This window comes from Ixodes scapularis, unplaced genomic scaffold (genome assembly GCF_016920785.2).
Source record: "Ixodes scapularis isolate PalLabHiFi unplaced genomic scaffold, ASM1692078v2 PGA_scaffold4__175_contigs__length_147842914, whole genome shotgun sequence".
Lineage (NCBI taxonomy): Eukaryota > Metazoa > Arthropoda > Arachnida > Ixodida > Ixodidae > Ixodes > Ixodes scapularis.
In genome coordinates, this window is record NW_024609879.1 from 105,588,249 (window position 1) to 105,612,865 (window position 24,617).

Here is a 24,617-nt window from a genome sequence, read left to right on the forward strand (position 1 = left end):
GAAAACCGAACAGTGGTAAGAACGAAATGCAAAAAAACTTCCGCGTGTAAATCTAACCGAACAGACTGTCACGCGAAGCGACTCGTCAAACTGCCCAAATGGCGACACTACGCTGACTCACGCTAAAAGAAAAAGCGTCTCTGATCGGTTCAAACACGTCCTTAACAAACAAACAAACAAAAAACAACACACCCACCCACACAAGTCCTTGTGGAAGGTTTCCGTCCACTAGCTGGCTGCAGAGCAAGCTATAAACCGGACAGGCGTGTGGCGTATTCATCTCTACTGATGTGCTATCGACAGGACCGCGGTGATCGACACTTTTACGCGGCTGTGATACGTCTACAGTCAAAAAACGAGTTGACAAAAAAATTCGCAGCCGTATTTCGATAATATATCGAGACGCAGCCGGCGCTCAAGTTATATATCACTCCTTCCGTGGCACGGGGCGCCTTTTCTTTTTTTGAGAACGTTGCCTAGTCACTCTTTTTTACCCTGTGACGACACAAATATTGTACAGAACAGGCGAGGAATCGCCGTGTGGGGACCCATAAGCATTTGTCAACCAGCGACGCGTGTCAATACGCGCAGTTGGCTCGCGGCACAGAAGCTTAGCAGCTGGCCAACTAGATCAACTTCGTAGGTCAACTCTCTTAGCCTTCACTGTGCTATGCCACGGTGCGCAACGGATGCTCGCGACATCTAAGTAAGCTTCGGCAAGCGTGCAATACAGCGTTAAAATAACTAGCACGCGCAGTTTGCTCGCGGCACAGAAGCTTAGCAGCTGGCCAACTACGTCAACTCCGTAGGTCAACTCTCTTAGCCTTCACTGTGCTATGCCAAGGCGCGCAACGGATGCTCGCGATATTTAAGCAAGCTTCGGTAAGCGTGCAATTCAGCGTTAAAATAACTAGCACGCGCAGTTTGCTCGCGGCACAGAAGCTTAGCAGCTGGCCAACTACGTCAACTCCGTAGGTCAACTCTCTTAGCCTTCACTGTGCTATGCCACGGTGCGCAACGGATGCTCGCGACATCTAAGTAAGCTTCGGCAAGCGTGCAATACAGCGTTAAAATAACTAGCACGCGCAGTTGGCTCGCGGCACAGAAGCTTAGCAGCTGGCCAACTAGGTCAACTTCGTAGGTCAACTCTCTTAGCCTTCACTGTGCTATGCCACGGTGCGCAACGGATGATCGCGACATCTAAGTAAGCTTCGGCAAGCGTGCAATACAGCGTTAAAATAACTAGCACGCGCAGTTGGCTCGCGGCACAGAAGCTTAGCAGCTGGCCAACTAGGTCAACTTCGTAGGTCAACTCTCTTAGCCTTCACTGTGCTATGCCACGGTGCGCAACGGATGCTCGCGACATCTAAGTAAGCTTCGGCAAGCGTGCAATACAGCGTTAAAATAACTAGCACGCGCAGTTGGCTCGCGGCACAGAAGCTTAGCTGCTGGCCAACAAGGTCAACTTCGTAGGTCAACTCTCTTAGCCTTCACTGTGCTATGCCACGGTGCGCAACGGATGCTCGCGACATCTAAGTAAGCTTCGGCAAGCGTGCAATACAGCGTTAAAATAACTAGCACGCGCAGTTGGCTCGCGGCACAGAAGCTTAGCAGCTGGCCAACTAGGTCCACTTCGTAGGCCAACTCTCTTAGCCTTCACTGTGCTATGCCACGGTGCGCAACGGATGCTCGCGACATCTAAGTAAGCTTCGGTAAGCGTGCAATACAGCGTTAAAATAACTAGCACGCGCAGTTGGCTCGCGGCACAGAAGCTTAGCAGCTGGCCAACTAGGTCAACTTCGTAGGTCAACTCTCTTAGCCTTCACTGTGCTATGCCACGGTGAGCAACGGATGCTCGCGACATCTAAGTAAGCTTCGGCAAGCGTGCAATACAGCGTTAAAATAACTAGCACGCGCAGTTGGCTCGCGGCACAGAAGCTTAGCAGCTGGCCAACTAGGTCCACTTCGTAGGCCAACTCTCTTAGCCTTCACTGTGCTATGCCACGGTGCGCAACGGATGCTCGCGACATCTAAGTAAGCTTCGGTAAGCGTGCAATACAGCGTTAAAATAACTAGCACGCGCAGTTGGCTCGCGGCACAGAAGCTTAGCAGCTGGCCAACTAGGTCCACTTCGTAGGCCAACTCTCTTAGCCTTCACTGTGCTATGCCACGGTGCGCAACGGATGCTCGCGACATCTAAGCAAGCTTCGGTAAGCGTGATATTGAGCGTTAAAATAACTAGCACGCAGTTGGCTCGCGGCACAGAAGCTTAGCAGCTGGCCAACTAGGTCAGCTTCGTAGGTCAACTCTCTTAGCCTTCACTGTGCTATGCCGCGGTGCGCAACGGATGCTCGCGACATCTAAGAAAGCTTCGGCAAGCGTGCAATACAGCGTTAAAATAACTAGCACGCGCAGTTGGCTCGCGGCACAGAAGCTTAGCAGCTGGCCAACTAGATCAACTTCGTAGGTCAACTCTCTTAGCCTTCACTGTGCTACGCCACGGTGCGCAACGGATGCTCGCGACATCTAAGTAAGCTTCGGCAAGCGTGCAATACAGCGTTAAAATAACTAGCACGCGCAGTTGGCTCGCGGCACAGAAGCTTAGCAGCTGGCCAACTAGGTCAACTTCGTAGGTCAACTCTCTTAGCCTTCACTGTGCTATGCCACGGTGAGCAACGGATGCTCGCGACATCTAAGTAAGCTTCGGCAAGCGTGCAATACAGCGTTAAAATAACTAGCACGCGCAGTTGGCTCGCGGCACAGAAGCTTAGCAGCTGGCCAACTAGGTCACCTTCGTAGGTCAACTCTCTTAGCCTTCACTGTGCTATGCCACGGTGCGCAACGGATGCTCGCGACATCTAAGTAAGCTTCGGCAAGCGTGCAATACAGCGTTAAAATAACTAGCACGCGCAGTTGGCTCGCGGCACAGAAGCTTAGCAGCTGGCCAACTAGGTCAACTTCGTAGGTCAACTCTCTTAGCCTTCACTGTGCTATGCCACGGTGCGCAACGGATGCTCGCGACATCTAAGTAAGCTTCGGTAAGCGTGCAATACAGCGTTAAAATAACTAGCACGCAGTTGGCTCGCGGCACAGAAGCTTAGCAGCTGGCCAACTAGGTCAACTTCGTAGATCAACTCTCTTAGCCTTCACTGTGCTATGCCACGGTGCGCAACGGATGCTCGCGACATCTAAGTAAGCTTCGGCAAGCGTGCAATACAGCGTTAAAATAACTAGCACGCGCAGTTGGCTCGCGGCACAGAAGCTTAGCAGCTGGCCAACTAGGTCAACTTCGTAGGTCAACTCTCTTAGCCTTCACTGTGCTATGCCACGGTGCGCAACGGATACTCGCGACATCTAAGCTTCGGTAAGCGTGCAATACAGCGTTAAAATAACTAGCACGCCCAGTTGGCTCGCGGCACAGAAGCTTAGCAGCTGGCCAACTAGGTCAACTTCGTAGGTCAACTCTCTTAGCCTTCACTGTGCTATGCCACGGTGCGCAACGGATGCTCGCGACATCTAAGTAAGCTTCGGCAAGCGTGCAATACAGCGTTAAAATAACTAGCACGCGCAGTTGGCTCGCGGCACTGAAGCTTAGCAGCTGGCCAACTAGGTCAACTTCGTAGGTCAACTCTCTTAGCCTTCACTGTGCTATGCCACGGTGCGCAACGGATGCTCGCGACATCTAAGTAAGCTTCGGCAAGCGTGCAATACAGCTTTAAAATAACTAGCACGCAGTTGGCTCGCGGCACAGAAGCTTAGCAGCTGGCCAACTAGGTCAACTTCGTAGATCAACTCTCTTAGCTTTCACTGTGCTATGCCACGGTGCGCAACGGATGCTCGCGACATCTAAGTAAGCTTCGGCAAGCGTGCAATACAGCGTTAAAATAACTAGCACGCGCAGTTGGCTCAAGGCACAGAAGCTTAGCAGCTGGCCAACTACGTCAACTTCGTCGGTCAACTCTCTTAGCCTTCACTGTGCTATGCCACGGTGCGCAACGGATGCTCGCGACATCTAAGTAAGCTTCGGTAAGCGTGCAATTCAGCGTTAAAATAACTAGCACGCGCAGTTGGCTCGCGGCACAAAAGCTTAGCAGCTGGCCAACTGGGTCCACTTAGTAGGTCAACTCTCCTAGCTTTCACTGTGCTATGCCACGGTCACGGTGTAAGATACACTCTTTAGGTGAGGGCACGGCGGGGCTCAATGCGCGGCGCGAGGAATCAGCGTTCGTTCGACGGGCATCCGAAAGGCTGCATCATTCCGCGGCAACCGTGCCCGCGGCTGACAGTGTCGCCGGCGGCCAAACGGCGAAACTGTGTGAGAACGAAAAAAATTATCTCGTTGCCATGACACCCCGGTACAACGTGGTCTTTCTGTACGTGCGACAACCTCGCTGGAGCTCTGCGCGTGTGGAGCATAAGGCGGCACGAGCCTTCTTCTGCACTGCTGCCTGCCTCCCGCGTGTTACACCGTGCCCACGGGTCGAGGAGTCATCTGCCGGCGCCGCTTGAAACCATAGTGAGAGAGAGAGAAAGGGAGAGAGAGTGAAAAGCGAACTTTATCCACACGTCGCGAGGAGCGCGCTGTCCTTACCTGAAGAGTATTATCTTACACCGTGGCCACGGTGCGCAACGGATGCTCGCGACATCTAAGCAAGCTTCGGTAAGCGTGATATTGAGCGTTAAAATAACTAGCACGCAGTTGGCTCGCGGCACAGAAGCTTAGCAGCTGGCCAACTAGGTCCACTTAGTAGGTCAACTCTCTTAGCCTTCACTGTGCTATGCCACGGTGCGCAACGGATGCTCGAGATATCTAAGTAAGCTTCGGTAAGCGTGCAATTCAGCGTTAAAATAACTAGCACGCGCAGTTGGCTCCCGGCACAGAAGCTTAGCAGCTGGCCAACTAGGTCAACTTCGTAGGTCAACTCTCTTAGCCTTCACTGTGCTATGCCAAGGCGCGCAACGGATGCTCGCGATATTTAAGCAAGCTTCGGTAAGCGTGCAATTCAGCGTTAAAATAACTAGCACGCGCAGTTGGCTCGCGGCACAGAAGCTTAGCAGCTGGCCAACTAGGTCAACTCCGTAGGTCAACTATCTTAGCCTTCACTGTGCTATGCCACGGTGCGCAACGGATGCTCGCGACATCTAAGTAAGCTTCGGCAAGCGTGCAATACAGCGTTAAAATAACTAGCACGCGCAGTTGGCTCGCGGCAGAGAAGCTTAGCAGCTGGCCAACTGGGTCCACTTAGTAGGTCAACTCTCTTAGCCTTCACTGTGCTATGCCAAGGAGTGCAACGGATGCTCGCGACATCTAAGTAAGCTTCGGTAAGCGTGCAATTCAGCGTTAAAATAACTAGCAGGCGCAGTTGGCTCGCGGCACAGAAGCTTAGCAGCTGGCCAACTGGGTCCACTTAGTAGGTCAACTCTCTTAGTCTTCATTGTGCTATACCACGGTGCGCAACGGATGCTCGCGACATCGAATTAAGCTTCGTCAAGCATACAGTTCAGGGTTAAGTGATTGCCACACGCAGTTGGTTGGCGCTACAGGCGCTTGGCACCTGGTCGACTTTCCTAGCTTCCACTGTGCCAGGCCACGGCGCAAAATCTGAGGTAGCTTGGACAAGTTAGCAATTCAGCGTTGAAATGACTGACACGCGCAGTTGGTTCGCGGCGCAGGAGTCGGCCAATTCTTGTAGCTTGCACTGTGCTAGGTCACGGCGTTCGACGGACGCTCGCGAAACCTGAAATAGCTTCGATAAGAATGCAATTCTGCATTTAGAAGAAAAAAAAAATAATAGAGGTAAGCTCATCACAACGCAAGAAACGGGAAATGAAGTAAAAGAAGACGATCGGGGTTTGCGGGGCAAACTTCAACGCGAGCACGGGGAGATCGAAGATCCTTCGATGCCAGAATCGATGCTTTCAGCACGCGAGCCCCTCCGGGGACGTTGCGTCACGCGGCAGACATTATCGCGTTTCGAGGAGTTACGAAATAAATTCTAGGGCCGCGTCGATCCCACGGGTGAGAGGTGGCTATAACCGAGCAAAACAAAAGGTCGGCGAGATCAAAGGAAAATATAAACCATTGAACAAGGAACTGAAAATGCGCAACGAAAATATAAAAAAAAACTCAAAAGAAAGCAAAAAAAAAATAATGGGAGAAAATGAGCAGATTTTTCATAGCGCTACGTTTATGTTCGCTTTGCTTTTTATGTCGCGACTTGAACCTGTTCCCCTTGCCAGCCTTCAAACCAAAAACTTTGCACTTAAAAAAAAAAGAAGAAGAAAGGATTGCTGCGCCACAAGCGGGTGCCCAAGTATACGTTATACGTCCGCCAACATCTGCCGCTATAAGTGCGGGAGAAGGTTGCAGCTTACCCTCCGACTTCTTTCGACCCCTCTCACTCTTCCACGGCCTTTACAAGGTTCGTTCGTTTTGCTTTATCTCATTTTTCTTTCTGCGCGAAGAATTAAAAGAGAAGAGAAAACAAAGAAAGTGCCTTGTTTCGTTTTTACGGCGCAGCTTTCGTGCACGCGGCGCGCCAATTTCGCGTCCCATCTGCTCCCCCACCGTTTCCCTTTCATGACACCCCTTTTCCCGATCCGGTTCCCTTCCGACCCTACCAATAGATCCTATCAAGACTCGTTGTAACGTCGGGAAGAAAAGAAAGTTTTGCGCATTATTCGTACGCTGCGCCAAGTATAGTCCTTGCAAGATTTGGCTGCCGAAGGTAGAAACGGTGCTTTTAGGCGTTTCAAACGCAGCATCTTGATAAAATGACATACAGCTAATCTAGGATGCATTTACATACATCTTGAAGGGGCACTCGAGTGCTTTTTCGTAGACGCTTGTTTTTGATACCATATCCTTTGTTTGGGCTTCAGTCAATAAATATGAACAGTTAACCTGTTCATATTATTCATATTATTGAGGTCGTCTGTTAAATAGACGACCTCAGAATCCACTTAAGTGCGCCTTTAAAAGGGTACTATTCTTTTTTAGTCACCCCAACTAAGTATACTTTCGGAATCACCGGCTTTCACCCGTTCCTGTGTGCTCTTTTGTACCATGAAATTCAGAATAGTTCTCGTTAAATCGGTAAGTGAAAATGATGCCAAAACCAACATTCAAATATACCCGCCCTTTTCAGTGACGTGACGTCAGGGGAAGGCAGGCCTGCAGGTTGAGCGGGCAGTCTAAACATGGACTATGCCGAGCATTTGTTTCGCGCTGCTTCGCGGGTGCTGGAGTGAGCTTACAAAGCATTCATTTGACACCGTGACACTGCTTGTAATCAGTTGGTTTTGTCCAAAGAGTGAACACCTGCTTTTCTGACCTGAAGTTTTAACTGCTGGCAGTAGGACGTTCACTCCGAAAAACACGATGAGGACCAAAACTGTCAAATCAACAACTTCGCGAAAAAAGTATTTTGGCCCAATATCTGGGTTACTATTTGATCGATGTTTGTTGGTTTGTTTAGCAAATTTTCAGGCGGGGGATATGAAGAATTCGCAGGAGTACGCCTTTAAGTCAAAACACAAAGGGGAAAATAGTAAGGTCTTGCGAGGAGCCAAGCTTCTTGCTACCGTTTTTCAGGTATAGGCAACTAGACCGGAGCACATAGATTCCGTAATGGCAAATTCCTTTGGTCGTTTTGGGACGCCCTGGGGTCAGGTGACTAGATCCGAGGTAGAGCACGTGATCCGAACGGAGTCGCTCCGCCTCCGGATAACCAGTAGAACATAACCACTCCTCCGGGATCGGCGGATGCCTTCCTGTCGTTCACCTTCCCGAGAATCCCCTTCCCGCAATCCCGGATCTCGATGTACCTGTTTGCGCAATCGCGGCGCTAACAACACGTGTTCAACGCACGAGCGAAGTTAATAATGATGTGAAAGATGCGTGTCGAGAAGTGATGTGCATCAACGTAGCGCACTTGCCTCTTCATCGGAATACTCATGAATGGTGTCACGACTTTCAGCCTCTTTTGCGGACGTCCGAAAAGGCAGTCGAATTCATGCGGGACATACGAGCAATCCTCGACGTCGCTGCTACTCGAGCCGCTGCTGCTGGAAGAGCTGCTCGAGCAACTTGACGACGAACTGTCATCAAGCAGCAGCAGCAGTAAAGCGGGCGGCACTTTGCGAGCGGACATTACGAATTTTTCCGAGGCGAGATGCTCGGCGAAAAAGGAAGTCACGTGTGCGCGCCGAGGGCTGGCCGAGGGCTTCCGGTCGAAACTCGGATCCGGATCGAGATCTGGAGTGGGAGCTGATCCAAAACGATGAGTGGAGCATGTCCGTCTCGACCCCGATCACCCAGCGAAATAGGCGCGCACCAGAGAAGTTGATCCCGGCGCGCACAAAAACGACCAGTGGAATTCGCTTTAAGTCACCAATAAGGGGCCAGCGCGGAGCAGAGATTGGACACGTGCTCCGTTGGCGCTTGTTTAAGACTCGTGTTTGATCAATAAAAACGGGCGCGACAAAGCGGAACACGAGTGTGACGAAGCGAAACACGAGTGCGACAAAAGGTCAAGAAACGTCGCTGACAGACAGAGCGCCGACTGACGGAACAGATACCTGAAGAATAGGCGTTTGACGAGCTACCATCTCGAGAATAGCCACCTCAAGAATAGCTACATAAGGATAGCCAATTGAAGAACAGCTACTTGAAGAATACATACTTGTAGGATAGTCAATTAAAAAATAGCCACTTGAAAAATAGCCACTTGAAAAATAGCCATTTGAAAAATAGCCATTTGAAAGACAGCCATTTCAAGGATAATCACTTGAAGGATAGCCACGTAAGGGATACCTGAAAGATAGCCACCTCAAGGATAGCCACAAAGAGAACAGCAATTGCCGACTAGCAAACTACTGACAAACAAGCAGAAAGATGAGGTTGACGACAAAAATGTAGGTCCAAAGAAGGCTACGATATAACAAACATCAATCAAAGCAAGAACTTGCAGCCCTGTGGCATCGAACACCGATATAAACTCGAGGCGAAAGACATACTCCCTAGAACGACTCCGCGAGCCCGTTAAAACGCGGCTAAGTATACTCAGTCGCGTATATCCAAGTGCACTTAGATAGAAGACCAGGCGCCTGATAAATACGCCTTTCCGCGTCGCTAGGGAGAAAGGGTTGAACCCAAGAAATACGAGGCGGCGAAACCTCGAAATCGATCTCTCGCCGGCAGTGTATACAAGTGCGAGAGGAAAAAAAAAAAAGGGAAATATATGTAGGGAAAAGTAGGGAAAGACAGAAAAAGGGGGATATCAGGGAGGCATCATCCCCGAGGGAACGTCTTACGAAAGGAGGAATTTGCAGCAGCTATCGAGAATCCGCCCAGTTGCTCGTTCCCCCGGGAAATTTTCCCCCAATCAGTCTCGGCCGATTCGGGAATAATCCCCAGCCTCGCCTGCAGGGGACTAGCCAAGAAAGGAGACAACGGGACGAGGCACAAACAGGAGAGGACGAAGAGGAAGTGCCCGGGATTCCAGATTAAGCGCTTTATGAAACAGCGACGACAGCCAACGGCGCCTTCCCTAACCGGGTAAAGGAGATGGGGGACGCGCATGGCCCCCCTGCGGGCTAAGTGCACCTTGGAGAGTCGTCGCCACTTTGGGGAAGGCCGCTCCCGATCGGGATGGATTCGTATAATAAAGCCGAGCTGGGGTCGACTCTGACGCTAAATCATTCTCGGTTTCGGACGGACGCTCGGCCGCCGTCGTTGATGTATAACGCGGAAGTACACTGGTCCCGCGCATCCAGTACGCGCCGAAGACGGTATTCGATGTTTTCTGACCGCGCTGTATTCGCCAATTGGCAACAGTGCGAAATTCGACGCGGCGGCTGGTCTAGCTCTCTCCAAAACCAAAGAAATAAGACAAGCAAGCGATCGAGCTACAATTGTCAGCCGTATCCGGGCTTCAGAGTTGCGAAGCCAATATTAGTGCTTACAAACTTCTCGTTTTCAGTTCGACATAGCCTTCGAGTTTTTTTTTGTTTTTTTTTAAGAAGGATAGGGTACGTCGATATCCAGTTATCAAAAATCAAACTCGTTCTGACAGTTTTTTTTTTTTTTACACTGTGGCTACCGTTACGTCTGGACGGAGCACTGAAACGCGTAAACCTAACCCTCCCCCCCCCCCACCCTCCTCTCTCTCCCCCGTGAACTTAGGGAAGGCGGAGATTTAGACGTAACTTGGGTTACGTCAAATGTAACGCTATAGTCGGTGACAGGTCAAGAAGGAAGTGGAAGCCCCTCCCACGTCTCTCCACTTTAGCAGAGCGAACGGTGGAGAGGATGTCGCCACCTCACCAGCGTCCGCTCTACCAAAGGGGAGAGAGGTGGGAGGGGCTTCCACTTCCTTCTTGACCTGTCACCGCGTATAGACACTTCGTTTTCTTTTTTTTAGAGCACAGCTCTTAGGCGCCCGTTTCCGGTTGAGCGGCGTCGGCATAACCGTGAGGTCAGGTGACCCCCCCCCCCCCCTCCCACCCGAGGTCACGTGACCCCGCTGAGGAGATGAGGGGAGGGGGTTGAAGGACAAGGAGAGGAGGAGGTGAAGGAGAAGTGGGGAGGAGTAGCAGGCATGATAACGAGGTGAAGAGAAGGGAGGAGGGGTCTACCGTTTCCTCAGTACCCTTCCCTCCTCCTTCTCAAGAGCTGGACTCGAATTCGGTGTTACAGGGGGTTGAAAACAGCTTTCACTTTTTTTTTTTTTTTTCATTATACGTTTCTGTTGTCAGATGCGAGTGGGTTGGGGTTCTGGTGTTATTCTTTTCCGGTCGAGGGTCCCAGGTTTCGTGTCGTGCGTTTTTCCTACCCAGTTTCTGCGCTGATCCTTTCTGTTCGTGTTTATCAATATGATCACCAATCAAAATGCTGTCGTGTTTCAAAACATTTTTTTTCCGATATTTTATAGTTTTGCCCCTAGCCCCGGCCATTCCATCATCTCGGTTTCTGCGTCGACACGCCTATACTCACGCACCCGGAAAAAAAGAAAAAAAAAAGAAAAACAGCTTCCTTCCCACCCGTCGTCAAATCGCCGGAACCCGCGGAGCAAACACCAAGGGGTCCGCCGCCATTCCGTCTCTGCAATCTCGGCCTGCAGCTATACTGCAGCGCAGGGAGTGCATTCGCGCGTGGCACCGAATAAGCTTACGGTAGCCGCGCAACCGCCGCCTGCAGTATGTATCCAGGCACTCCCAGGATCCCCGTCCGCCACCCTCGCCGGTGATTGGACCGGCAGCCGGACGGACGCGCAGTGCAAATAAAAGCCAATCAGCTCGCTCCATTGGCAAACAGAGTACGGGGGCAACACGAAGCTCGCAACACGAAGCGCGACAAACGCGATGCTCCGAGGAAAAAACGGGAGATTTCGGACGATTCGCGAGGCTCTCGAGTTTCGCCTATAGCACCCTAGCTCGGAGCATTGCGAGGACAACAGGTGCGAGATTAGAGCCTTCGTAGTCGCCGATTCAGACGCACTACATTATCCCTCACCCCCCCCCCCTCTCCTCTCAACAAAATATATAGAGAAAAAAAAAGACATTTACAATTCCCAGTAACGCCGAATGAGAGCGCAGCTCTTGGGGAGGAGGAGGGGAGAGTACGGAGAGCAGGGTATGCCACTCCTCCTCCCCCTCCCCATGACATCACTCGTGACCTTCGTGACGTCACTCGTGGTGGCCTCGTGAGGGTCACTGTGAAGGTCGTGACCTTCACGAGTGGCCTTCGTGACGTCACTCGTGGTGGCTTCGTGAAGGTCACTGTGAAGGTCGTGACCTTCACGAGTGACCTTCGTGACGTCACGTGTGACTTCATTATGGGCAAACGTCCCATAATGCAAACGCATGGTTACGCCAACGACGACACCGCTCAAGCCGGAAACGGGCGCCTATGAGCTGCGCTCTAAAAAGAATGTCTATTTACAACATTGTATAGGCGTGTCTTATTTACAGGCCTTACAGATTTGTTTATAAGAAGCCACGAAAACTACACTAATCCGGTTCCTGCAGGTGACTTATGTGGCAAGGGGGCTAATTGTCACAATAACCCTAATAACTAGAATTTGTTTTTTTCAGTCTGTGAAATTAAATACATGGTTAGTAATTTCATTGAAGACTCAGAGCGCGTGGGAAGCGCGATGGTGCGCTAGAGTTATCGTGCAAAAGAAACAAGGCTGGCGGCACGAGAACGCGGATTTAGAAAGTTGACTAAGATATTTTATACTCGACTCATCGCGGCCACTAGCCCCCTATATTGTGTCCCCCTGGACGTATAACTTACCTGCACGGACCGCGTTAACGTACCTTTCGCGGCTTTCTAAAAAAAAAAAAAAAAAAAAAAAAAAAAAAAAAAAAAAAAAAAAAAAGAATAATAAAAAATAAACAAGTGTGTAAAGTTTAAAATTAAATACTGTTAGTTTGCATGGCAAAGCAATTACGCAATTATGCGGAACGAAATTACCGCATACAGTTGGCGGCATTCCGCTAAAGGCGATCCGCCTAAAATGAAGGAAATAAAAAGCGCACGGGATGTAGGTGGCACTGCGCACACACCTGACGCCAACAAAACTGCACTTTTTTTGTCAACGCTTTACAATTCAGGTTACGTATCGTAACATTAAATCTTAAATGTAAATTTTATCACATTAATAAAAAAAAAAGGGAAGAACGAGATGTGAAAAAAAAGATATTAAAAGTCGTCGAAACTTCGTAACGAAAGTTACGAAGTTTTGTTGAGATACACCTCGTTACCACGGAGAAATCTTACTTCCTATTATTCTTGTCAGTCACCCACACAAAAAAAAAAAAGAAAAAAAAAAGTAGACCGGAATAAAGAAAAAAAAAAACACTGATTTTTATTATTATTATTTTTTGAGTTGAGATATGCCGATATTATAAGACAATGCCTCAAAATCAATCAATCCCCCCCCCCCCCCCCCCCCCCTTGAGCCTCGAGCAAGACTCCACAAAGACGTACGTTGGAGACATTCCTTCCCACTCCCCCCCCCCCCCCCCCCCCAAAAAAAAAAAAAAAAGAAGAAAAAGTTTGTAGCAGAGAGAACCAGAAAAAGAGTGGAAAAAAAGAGAGCATCAAAGAGAGAGCTCCCGACGGGCCATTAGCATGATGATTAGCCGTCGTGCCATTAAAACGATAAAACTGTTCATCCGGCGGGCATTAAAATGCCCAAACTTCGACCGCTTTGAGGGCAGTGCACGAAGTAGATTTGTGTTTGCTCTCAAGTCTGGCGTGTGTTATTTTTATTCTTAAAGTACAATGGTCTTTAAACGCTACCAAAGGGAACGCTAGCCGGCCGCATATTAGGCTGAACTTTCCAATATCTTAATTATGTAAATTAATACACTCTATGCGATACACTCGATTTGCATTTCATCGTACCCATGATTATGCTAATTTCGAACGAAGTGCGCGTTTTAGATATTATATACGAGGCATTAGAGTGTAAAGCAAAAATGAGCGAAATATTTCTTTCCTAACGGGAAAAAATACTTCCATACTATGCGATCAAAGAAGCATGGCGTACCTCGCACCACAAGAAACATGTATCGCTACACGAAATAGAGAAATAAGCAAGAGAAAGAGACAAGGAGGAAAAAAAAAATAAGGAACAAGGAAGCTGCACTAAATGAACCTCCCTCGAATATTCCAACCACGCCTCCTGTAGCCCTGCGCAAAAAGAGACTCCAATGGAGCTTCACAGGAGACGGGCTTCCCCGCTATACCACTCATAAAGTGGGGAAGCACGCTTTACAGGGGAAGACGCCCGCGTTCAGGCAACAGTTGAAACACGAAGAACGTTGTGAGCTAGTAATGGACTCGCACAATCGAAGCGATACTAGCGGGGTAACGCCGCGAAAAGCATCCTGGGAACCCATTGACCACCAAGTTTTGGTTTACGATTGGCAAACACGACATCCCGTCAAGACCGAATACATTGCTCGTATTTTCAAATATGCGTCTGTAGGTGCTGCCTACCGACAAGAATGGAATGCTGGGGCACGTTTATTCGCGCGCCGAAACGTGCCCGAGTTTGTGCGCAGGTAAATACAGAATTACAACAACGTATACAAGAAGCACACTAAGCTGATCATTTTGTTCCATCGTCTCATCGATGTCCTGGGCTCCTTAAACCTTTCCTATAAGATTGTACGCGTGGATGTACGCACGTTGTTTTGAATGAATAACAGTTTTTCGGGCACGCTCTATTTTGTACTTAAGAGTCTCACACGAGGACATCAGTCGTTTTGAGGCACGAAGAACCAAATTAATACATAAATAAATAAAACACGGCCGTCAGAAATCCGTGTTTCACAGGGGGCACTTACGGAGATGAATCGGTGCAATACGAGCGAGCGCCGATTTTATTTTTATGCAGTGCTAAGATGCACTACTGCGCCGACAGGGTGGTCGAAACCGAAACGGGAATCGGAAAATGCTATTTCAAGTTTATGTAGTATAGCTTGTTATGTGTTTGTTTACTTCTCGTTACATGAAGTGACAATTAAGTTCACTGTGGATTTATTTTGCTTTCGTACTATTGAGGCGTAGCGTCTCAAATAGTTTTTTTTTTAATTGATGTTATACACTTATTGTAGGCCTAATGGGGGCATTGTTTTGGTTAATTTTTCGCTCTCTATCGCATGTTTTATGTGAACTTGTATATTACGTGTGACATTATGCCCAACACCTGTCTCACACACCCCTGTGAGGAATGAACGGAACGGTCGTAGCCGGAGTGAAAAACACATAAATACAAAAATGTCATCGTGCACTCACTGACAAAGAACATCGCAGAAATCAGAATAGGTGGCTGCCTTAAGGACATTGGGTGGCAGGTTATTTCAGTCAATTACTGTTCCAGGAAAAAAGTAATATTTAAATGAATCATTTTTATAGTTATATGGTTTAAGTGTCTTCTGGTGTGAATATCTGTTTACTCAGGGGCAAAAAAAAAAGTTCGATGTATTGGTTGTCTCTTCCCCTCTCATTGTTAGCAATTAAATAAAGCAATTTCAGTCGATTTTGCTTCCTTCTTTTTGGTAACGTTTCGAGTTCTGCTCTAGAACACACGTCTGTGGGCGATACATAGGAATAATACACATTATAAATAAAACGCACTGCGAGCCTCTAAAAACTTTCTCTAAATCAGCTATGCTACAAGTCGTGTGCGGGTTTCAGACACTGCTAGCGCAATCTAGAATTGGTCTAATAAACGTTTTATATAACAACAACTTAGTATATTGTGATCCGTGTTTAAAATTCCTGCGCAATACTCCCAAGCTTTTAATTGACCAATATGCATATTCCAGTTCAAGCCAGACGTTATGGTGACATCGAGGTACTTTAACCGAGGCGAACTCGTGAACAACCTCGACTAGTTGCGTAATTGTAGACACTTTCTTGTAAAATCCTTGCTAAACGCTGGTAAAAAGAAAAATGGTTAGATTCAAGGTACGACGATACGTGCTTGAACACCACATGCTCTAGAACTTTACTACACTTACTCAAAAGAGAAAAAGAGCGTCAACTGGAAATAATTTTAAAGTCCCTCGGTTTTGGAGTCGCTATTACTTTGGCGACTTTCCACCCCGCAGGGTCAGTGGCAGTTCTCCCTGAACATCGGAATATGATAACCAAGTATTTAGCACAATATTCGGCCTATCTTTTCAGAAAAATTCGTTACGAGTACCGTCCGGGCCTTGTGTCTTCTAAACATTGATATTCGAAAAGATGTTTAAGATGCCCTCTTCTGATATAACGATATCAGGCAAGGGATTCCTGTTTTGGGTGTATTCGGCCGGCGGCTAGAAAACGAGGTCTAGCCCATCATCTATGGTAAAAAAAGAAGTGAAATAATAATTGAAAGCACCCGCCAACGAACACGGGTCCGTCAACGCTCTCGCCGTCAACAGTAACTTCATTCAGACGCCTCGTGGGCGACAAGTAGCGCCAAAATTATCAGGTCCGGATTGAAAGAAAGCCCAGCCAAAAGTTACTTTAAAATACCTATATTTTGCTCCTTTTCTTTTTTCTTTCAGTTCACGATTTATCCTAAATGAGGATCGAATGTCGGTTTCGTAGTCGAAACGGAATGATTTCTCTGGTTATCCAGCGGTTTCACTTGTTCAGGACATTCTACCTTTTTAGCACAAATTGCCACTCAATAAAAATCTTTTGAAAAAAATTTACATAAGAAATTGACATCTGGTTCTGGCACAAGATATGCACTTGAGAACTCACACAAATATAGTCTTGTTTTGAAAACTGTTGCAGCATGGAAGAACTTTCAAGGTTGGTTCACACACTTGCGTTTACCTGCGACACGTCCGGTTCTTATATATCTCGGGAATGCTTATGGTTGGCTGCGCCGCATTGCAGCCATTCGTAGGCAGTTGCAAGAGGCTTGGAAAAAAACTGTTTTTAAACGTGTACGGTTGAAAGCAGTCGCAATTGTGTGAAACAGCCTTTGCGCGCCACGAGCGCGAACGGCGAACGGATGGTCCGACGACCTAAAACTAAGCAACTACGCTAAAAAAAACAACAAGAAAAAAACACGCGAGATGTGGGTAAAATTAAATTACCCCAACAGAGAACTGCAATAAAAATGAAACGCCATAGTTTACGCTTCGGCGAGGAAAGTGTAGCGCATGACAACGGTCCCGAGACAACGGGTACAACAAAGCCGCAGCAGAAAACGCGTTTAGGCACCCACACACTCTCTCTCTCTTCCCCCCCTTTTTCCTGCCCTTTATCTTTATTTGTATCTAGCAGTCTCTCTGCTCGTCTCTTCCACCAGCACCGCCATATTCTTCGTCGCGTCGGAACAAAGAAAGGGGAAGAACGCACCTTCGCGGTGCCCCAACAACACGCGCCGCCGAGCATTAGACACTTGGAAACCAATTTCGGGCCACAACCAGAGGCTTAGAAAGAGGGAAGAAGGCAAAGCAAAGGAGGGAAGAGGGAAGAGAGAGAGAGAGAGAGGTGTTCCAAGGGAAGCAGAAAAAGAGATGGGAGAAGTGGACCGATAGACAAGAAGAAAGAAACGAGGGAAAGAGGAAACAAAACGAAGACAATGCGACTAAAGCCGAGCCCCCTTCCACGGGAATGCAATTATTTCCTGTTTTCTTTTTTTACTCGTAACAATTAGGGCAAAAACAAAGCGGAACGCCCGAACACTGAAGGATAGAAGCGGAGCAATGTACAATAGGAAGAGAGAGAGAGAGAGAAAGGGAGAGTCAGTATAAGGTCTGCCGCGCTGTGTGCTTTGCTGAAAATAGAACGAGAGGTGAAGCCCGCCAAGGACTAAGAGGAAAGCGGCCAAGGGAGGGGGACCTGGACAAATTACGGCCATTTTGTGTGTGGGGGGGGGGGGGGGGGGGGGGGTGCCCAAACGCCCGTAGACAAAGGAAAAGAGAATGTCCGCCACAACTGCCGCCGACAGCTCCTTTTGAGGACGGGCACGTGATGGATGTGTCCAATCGCCGGCGAAGCGAGTGCGCGAGGCGGCGGGCACGGTGTGAGCCCGCGTCTCTCTGTGCCTGTCTGTGTGTGTGCTACTGCAGCGCAGCCGCGCGAGATTCGCCGAGAGAATGCGAGACAGGAGAGGGGGTGAAAGAATTAAGAGGTTTCACCCTCCCCCCTCTTCCCGAGCCACCCACACACTTTTTTGGCAGGACCCATTGTCTTAGCTAGAGAACCCAGATTGAAGAGAGGGAGGCCACTCATACCAGGTTTAGCAGTTCCAGCGTATGCTGGAACTGCCATACGCAACGTAATTGCCGACTGCGCCGATGGATGCCAAGTGCGCATGCGTGGTGCAGTCGCCTGACGAGGAGGGAAGCGGACCGGAGAAGCGGAGATGCTTGCAAACGATGAACGCGTTCTTCACTTCCTCGAAGCATCGCATTTGCAAACACGGTCCGTAAACCACGTGACCCCGGATCCAGCGGTGGGAAACCCTCTGCCATCTAGGCACCCGAGTCTTAGCCGCTGGACTAGCGCCGCTGTACGGGGGAGGAGGTCTGCAGAAAAGCGGCTGACAATGGAACAAAGAGGAGCGTGGGGGAGGAAAAAAAAGGGCGAGGGGGGCGCGCCCACCGTTACAAATTACCTTCCTACCCGTAACTTTGTAGTTCGCTCCGTTTAACGAATAGTGCCAGGCTTTCTTTTCGCCCAAGCATCCACCACCCACAACAGGCCAAGAAATAGAAAACCATAGCGCACACAAAACGCGTACAAAAAGGAAGGTGTGGCGCGGAGTAGGAGGCGCGTGGGTGTGGAAGCTTCACCGAGTTGGCAAACATGCGCGAAGGCGGGACAAAAAGTTGGCTTTTATGGCTTCCGTAACATTGCGAGCGAGTTTCATCCTTGCTCTTTCCTTGTGTCTGGAGAAACCTTTTCTCAGACGCTCATAGCTGTTGAGAAGTGTTAAAATTAATTGCAAAGGTAACAAACGACATAAAAAGAAAAAGCGCTTGTTACGGAATGCACAGCTTGCGCAAGAATTGTGAGAGAGGGAGACCAAGAGGCAGCATGATATATATATATATATATATATATATATATTACGGAAAATCTTTGTTTTTTCCACAAAACACACACAAAAAAAAAAAAAAAAACTTGAAAGAAAAAGACTTACAATAAAAAACGTTTTTGAGCCGAAGGATGGCTGCGAAAAAGTAAGGTTTCAGTAGGGGTAGCGGTCAGCGACGCAGTGTTCCATGGCTAGGTGGCTCAAGAGGCCGCCCGATTTAAAGGGTTCAGCCGCATTGCATGCATGCATCCATCCATTCATTTCCCCATCCATCCATCATTGAAAGCTGCCCAAAGAAAAGGACACCCTGCATTTGAAACCCGGCCGACGACAAACTAAAGTCTCAGGGCAGTCGCTGCAGCGAGAGTGCCTCAACGTTGCTGACTGGGCCTGCTAGAGCAGCGAAATCTTAGCACAATCGCTCTAAGACGTTTGCAAGTACGGCCTCCGGGAGCCGTCATCTTGCTGCTGGTGCGGGTGGATCGTCCGAGAGTCAAGCATTGCCGAGGCGTACCCAGCGTTTCCAGACTGGCGCCAAAACAAAGCGTTTTCCCGTCCACGGTGGCCAGACTAGCTCTCGAAGCGCGGCTTCTTGCAAACGTCTTATATCCAAATCGCCCCAAAAGTATGTACACGCCAACGTGTATGCGTTATCGTCTTGTACATCACCAATGGACGTTTGGCCTGGTCTTCAATAAAGAAAATTAGAGCGAGTGACACGCGAGACGCCTCAGACGCTTCCGTTCAGATTCATGTCAATAATTCCCCAATATTATTATGATAACATACTTGGAACTTGCATTGACTGCCGGAAGGAGAACGAACAATAGAAATAACAGTGGTTGAGCTGTACAGTCTGTATATGGCTGCTCAAGGTTGAAAAGCTTGACATTGGGGCACACCCTTTTCGTAAGGGCAGGCAGCCTTCCCTTACCTTCGCGCGTAAAACTGCTTTGAAAGAGCAGGCGGACGCCTGTTTATAATATGCACAGCTACGGTTACACGGTATTGTTCTCACATTCTTCAAAAACATTTATTCACTCCTTTTTCCACGATCTCCGAGTAAGACTGGTTCAGCCGCTTCATATCACCTAAAACAAGTTACTGCGGCAGTTATCGACGCGTTAGTCTATTAGCGCCGAGATGTTTCGGTGGCGCCCCCTTACGGTTTCCTTTCGTGACGTCACGAACCGGATTAACCTCGCCGTGATTGGGATGACTTGCCTTGGCGTGAGTAGGCGATAGTGCAGGCGTTATCATCATACAGGAAACTATAGTTTGGCCAATCGCGAACTTCGACTACAGCTATACTTTTGGTCGCACACGTCACTAATAGGCCAGAGTCCACCCCGCGGGCGGGGACTCACCTTCATGGTCTGCGAGTGGTTCATAGCCTTGATGGCGTTGATGGCACACTGCCGGCTTGCGTACGTCACGAAAGCGCATCCTGAAACACAAGACAAGACAAACAATGAGCGACAAAGGTGGCGCCAAAAGCATCGCGGCCACCAGACATTTCGTGATCCTGACGAAGAGTATGCAAACCGTCGACAAAGTATAACATAGTAAATTAAAAAAAAAAAAAAGGCCGCGAACGCGAGATTTAGGAACCCACAAAAATAAAAAAATATATACGTAGAAATTGTTATTCAAAGAAAACTTAAGGACCGTAAACACAAAAGCGCATATCAGAAACTAGCAGGGGTGGAACTCATCAAATGTATTTGGGAGCAGTCACGGGAGCAGCTGAAACCGCTGTTTTGGAGCAGGTTGGGAGCAGCTAAAACTACATTCTGGAGCAGGCTAGGAGCAGCTCAGATCAGTTTTCATTGCACTTCAGCTTGTGTCTTAGACGAGCACGGGAGCAATTTCAATAGTGCTTAGCAGCACAGATGAACATGAGAGGTTAGGAACCTAGGTAGATGGGATAACACATAACAGTGTAACAGATGCGAAAAGTTGGAACTTTGTGAGCCTTAATGAGAGCCAAAACGCAAGTACCATACGTTTCTGAAGATAATGTACTTGATATTTTCTGAGTGGCTTTCAGCTGCTCAAGATGCAAACCAGCACTGCTTATCGCACAACTCACGTGCTCGACATAGTAATTATATGTGCGAACCACGTGACGTGCGTAACCAACGGACGTGCAGCTGCGTGGAGGAACAGGGCAACAAATTTCGAGTTTATCCTATTGTGCAACTCAATATCGAAGCAGCAGACTACGATTAACAGAGTTAGTGTATTCAAAGCGATTAACAAGAGCAAGGTTAAAGTACGCCGAGCAGATCTACCGCTCGCGTGAGAGCTGCTGGACGGCAAAATTTCGGATCGGACAGCGTTTCCAGTTCTATCAAATCACAATTTATCTTGCGGGAATGCGGTTCCAACTTATAACGATTAAGTAGTAAACGGAATCTTTTGCTCATTTTTTTTTTCCACTGGTTGACTTCTGGATCCCGGGCCGCAGAGCCTCAGGCAATCTGACGCTTAACGACTCGACCTCACCTCGGCCGACCTGCTTAATCACTGATGGTTGAAGAATAACAATCCAGTCGCATGCAGGTGGTGTAGCGCTTGGAATCCGATCCCCGAGTTTTTAGGCGCGCTTCCGACTCGAGATACATAGGGAGAATAAACAGAACAAAGGATTGCAGGGCCGACCAAGCTAAACGTGCTCATTGTTGCCAGTCGACTCGATAGAAACCGAAACCAAGACAAAATACAATTTTTTTGGGCGCACGTTGTGCGATTTGGCGCATACTGGCGCAAGCTATTGGCAATGGCGCAGTTTCCGCAAAATGGCGCAGGATGGCGCAGACAAATGCGTCTGGCGCAAAATGGCGCAAATGGCGCAGCCGTTCCACCCCTGAACTAGGAATAAAGGAAACACATCAGCAACCATTCAAAACTAGATTAGCAATACCTGGAACAGATACTCCTTTAGCATTACAAACGCCCGAACTCACGGATCTGATATAAATAATGGAAAGAACAGAAAACACAAAGGCGGACAAGACGGAAACCTTCTTGTCCTATTACTTATATTTCCCTTACCAGCACGCTCTCCAGTCCAAGCATATTACGGATGCGGAAACAGCATTTACCAAAGTTCACGAAATGCAACGAAACCCACACTCAAAAGGCTTCCGAAAAACGGCAAAAGAAGAACAACGAAGCCGTCGTCTCACTCAGTATCGCCGTGGGTCATCGAATAAACCAGAATCGGCAAACAGAATCGAAAGAGATGTTGAAAATAATATTCGCGATGGGCAGCAGAGTGAAAGCGCGCACATGCCGGGAACTACCGTTCGCGCTTCCGTCGAGATAATGTCAATTCAAAGAGACTTTGATGGGAGGATCGCGTGAGGACGTCAGCGCTGTACAGGCACGAAAGCCCTTAGGGAATGCGATTTCCCCAAAATAGGGAGCCGTATAGGGAGATCCAACGACCGACCGTTCCCCCAAAACGCCACCAATTTTTCTTTAAATTGGCTCTCTGACCGAAGTGGCTCCACCAACCAGGGAAAGAACTGCAAAAGAGTGCTCGGGTGACCAAGACAATTAGTTGTTTTCATGATGTTGGTGAGAATTCATCGTTCTTCTGGTTACCTAGTAGAACCACACTGCGTAGTAGAACACAATCACGTACAGTCGAAGAATGGACGTGGCTACACAGTAATTATTGTTCGGGTGCTTTCAAACGACTCCTTTTAAAATCGTGAAAGGGATTTTAAGAAAATCACCCCCCTTCCAAAATTCTGTCCGTCCGTCCGGCCGCCTGCCCGTTCGTGCATTTCTCGCTAAATTTAGCGGAAAAAATTGACGTCGCCGTAACCTAGACACCGACTCAGTTTCCCCGCTAAATTTATCGGAAAAACAGATGTCCCGTGACGTACGCACAAATTTACTTTTTCCGCTAAATACAGCGGAGAAAATGACCCGTACACGAATCCAGTTTCCCGTTAAATTCAGGCGGAAAATGGACGTCACGTGACCTTTGTACCAAAGTCAGTTTCCTCGCTAAATTTAGCGAAAAAATTTATACAAGTTCGTGGCTCCCCGGAACAGTGGTTTAATGTCGTCTAAAGAACGCTAAACGATAGCTCCATAAATACAGCGTTTCGTCCATCGACTTTGAAAATAAAAATCGCCGTCAGTTCTCTCTTTTCTTTTTTTTTTGCTTACTGCGTATTAAGTGAACGTGATTATTGCCCGCGTATTTCTGTGGGTACACGCATTTCCTATCACTAATAAACAAATACCACGGCCGCTGGGGTTTCCACGTGACCTGCACGGAGGCGAGCACGAGGCACGTATTGAACGCTGGTGCTGTGCCAGCTCCCGGCTAGGCCTCGCCCAGACGTAGCAATCGTGCGTAGTCGTCTGTCATGCGCTGGACCCGAGTAGGTGACGTAATCAACCTGGTACTACGACCTTTTCTTATCTAGGATGAGACCTTAACGAGATCATCACGTCTTTGCCACGAAAAGGCCTTTGGGCGCTGCACGATTACCCACATAAATAACTAAATAAAAAAAAAAAATTGCAGCGACCTTTTGTTTAAAAAGTTCTATAATGCTGCAGCATTTGAGGAGTGATTGTCCAAATTTGTTTAGAAGACTCTAAACAGTCGTTTCGGGGCGCGAAGAATTTCTATTTTTATCGATTTCCATGGTACATTAAGCGGGGAAACTGGGAACATAGGAACATAGAAAGGACGCTAAAGCCTGATTTCCATGATGAGATTCTTTCTGCTCGGTATTTTCAGAAGCGACGTCGCTCCGGCTGCAAACTGCGTGGACGGTAGCTGCAATGCTCCACCTTGATAATGATAATCGCGAGCAGAACCAGACCGAGTGAATCGGGCATAACAAGTCGGTGATGGCCACTGGTAACAATGATCAACATCTCCCCTGCAAGTACTTACTGCTCACACCGAGCCTATACTTGCCCCAAACAATTCCTTCAAACTTAAAGGGACGCAGAACCGAAATTTAAATTCCACAAAACACGCGGCAAAAGCGTGCAACGGGACGCTACAAACACCAAAACATCACTCATACAGTAATATCCCAAACGAATGACCGTATTAAAAAAAGAAAAAGGAGGCGCATTGGACAGAAATGTTTACGTCATGTTTTTCAGAGAAAGAGAGGGACCGGCCTCGCGTCTTCTCCGCCCCGCCGCCTTGAGGGGGCAAAGCGAAGAGAGGAGGAAACAAGATATCTGCACGTCACGCGCCTCGTCGGCCTGGTTCAACCTCGACCTCTTTTTCCAAAAATACGGCCGTCCATTCGAGATATCAACTACGGGTAGTGTAGTAGGGATTGTAGCGTCCCGCCTACATCTCCTGCATTTTTTTTTTTTTAGGGGCGAAGCTTTTTAGGGTTTAGCAATGTCCGTATGTTCGTCCGATGTCCGGCGTCGGGTGCTCGTGCTCGCGAGCACGTGAGCACGTGCTCCTGTGCTCGTGTAGGGCAAAAAAACCAACAAAAAAACAACAACCGCATCTTTACGTGTTGAATAATGTTGATTGAGGCGAAGCTCTGGTGGTGCTTATCTGCGTAGACGTGAGTCGCAGCATGCCAAGCCTTTCGTTCGTTTTCATCCACGTCACAAAGAGAATGTGTGGTATGGCACGTGGTTATATACGCATTTGAGCATTTGAACGCAGCATCACATGAATGAAAACGAACGAAAGGCTCGGCATGCTGCGGCTCAGCGTCTACGCAGACAAGCACCACCAGAGCTTCGCCCCAATCAAAATCATTCACCACGTGGAGATGCGGTTGTTTTTCTAATCCAAATTTCGGTTCACCATCCCTTCAAGTCTTTTGAGGCCTGACGTTACCTCTTTTATCAACGTTTGGTCTACCGGCCGCGGTCGCTTGAACGAGCAGACGACAGTTTGAGCGATCAGACGGCCGCTTGAACGTGAGGACGCACTGAACGTGGTCCGTGGGTGGCCCGGACGGTTTTCCCCACCACGGTATCCGTGATTTCAAACCAACGTGCTTCCCGCACAAGCAATCGTGGTCCAAC

The 24,617-nt window shown here is 48.5% G+C and overlaps 1 protein-coding gene across 26 annotated transcripts in view; it reads right to left on the reverse strand.

Annotated features, from left to right (window-relative positions):
- Window positions 1-24,617, reverse strand: part of LOC8034521 (CUGBP Elav-like family member 1-A) — a 505,021-nt gene that overhangs the window by 68,107 nt on the left and 412,297 nt on the right. For all 26 annotated transcript variants that reach the window (XM_042293297.1, XM_042293295.1, XM_042293296.1 and 23 more), the window contains one exon: window positions 19,940-20,019. In XM_042293297.1, the coding sequence (XP_042149231.1) occupies window positions 19,940-20,019 (80 nt within the window). The remainder of the gene's footprint in view (window positions 1-19,939; window positions 20,020-24,617) is intronic.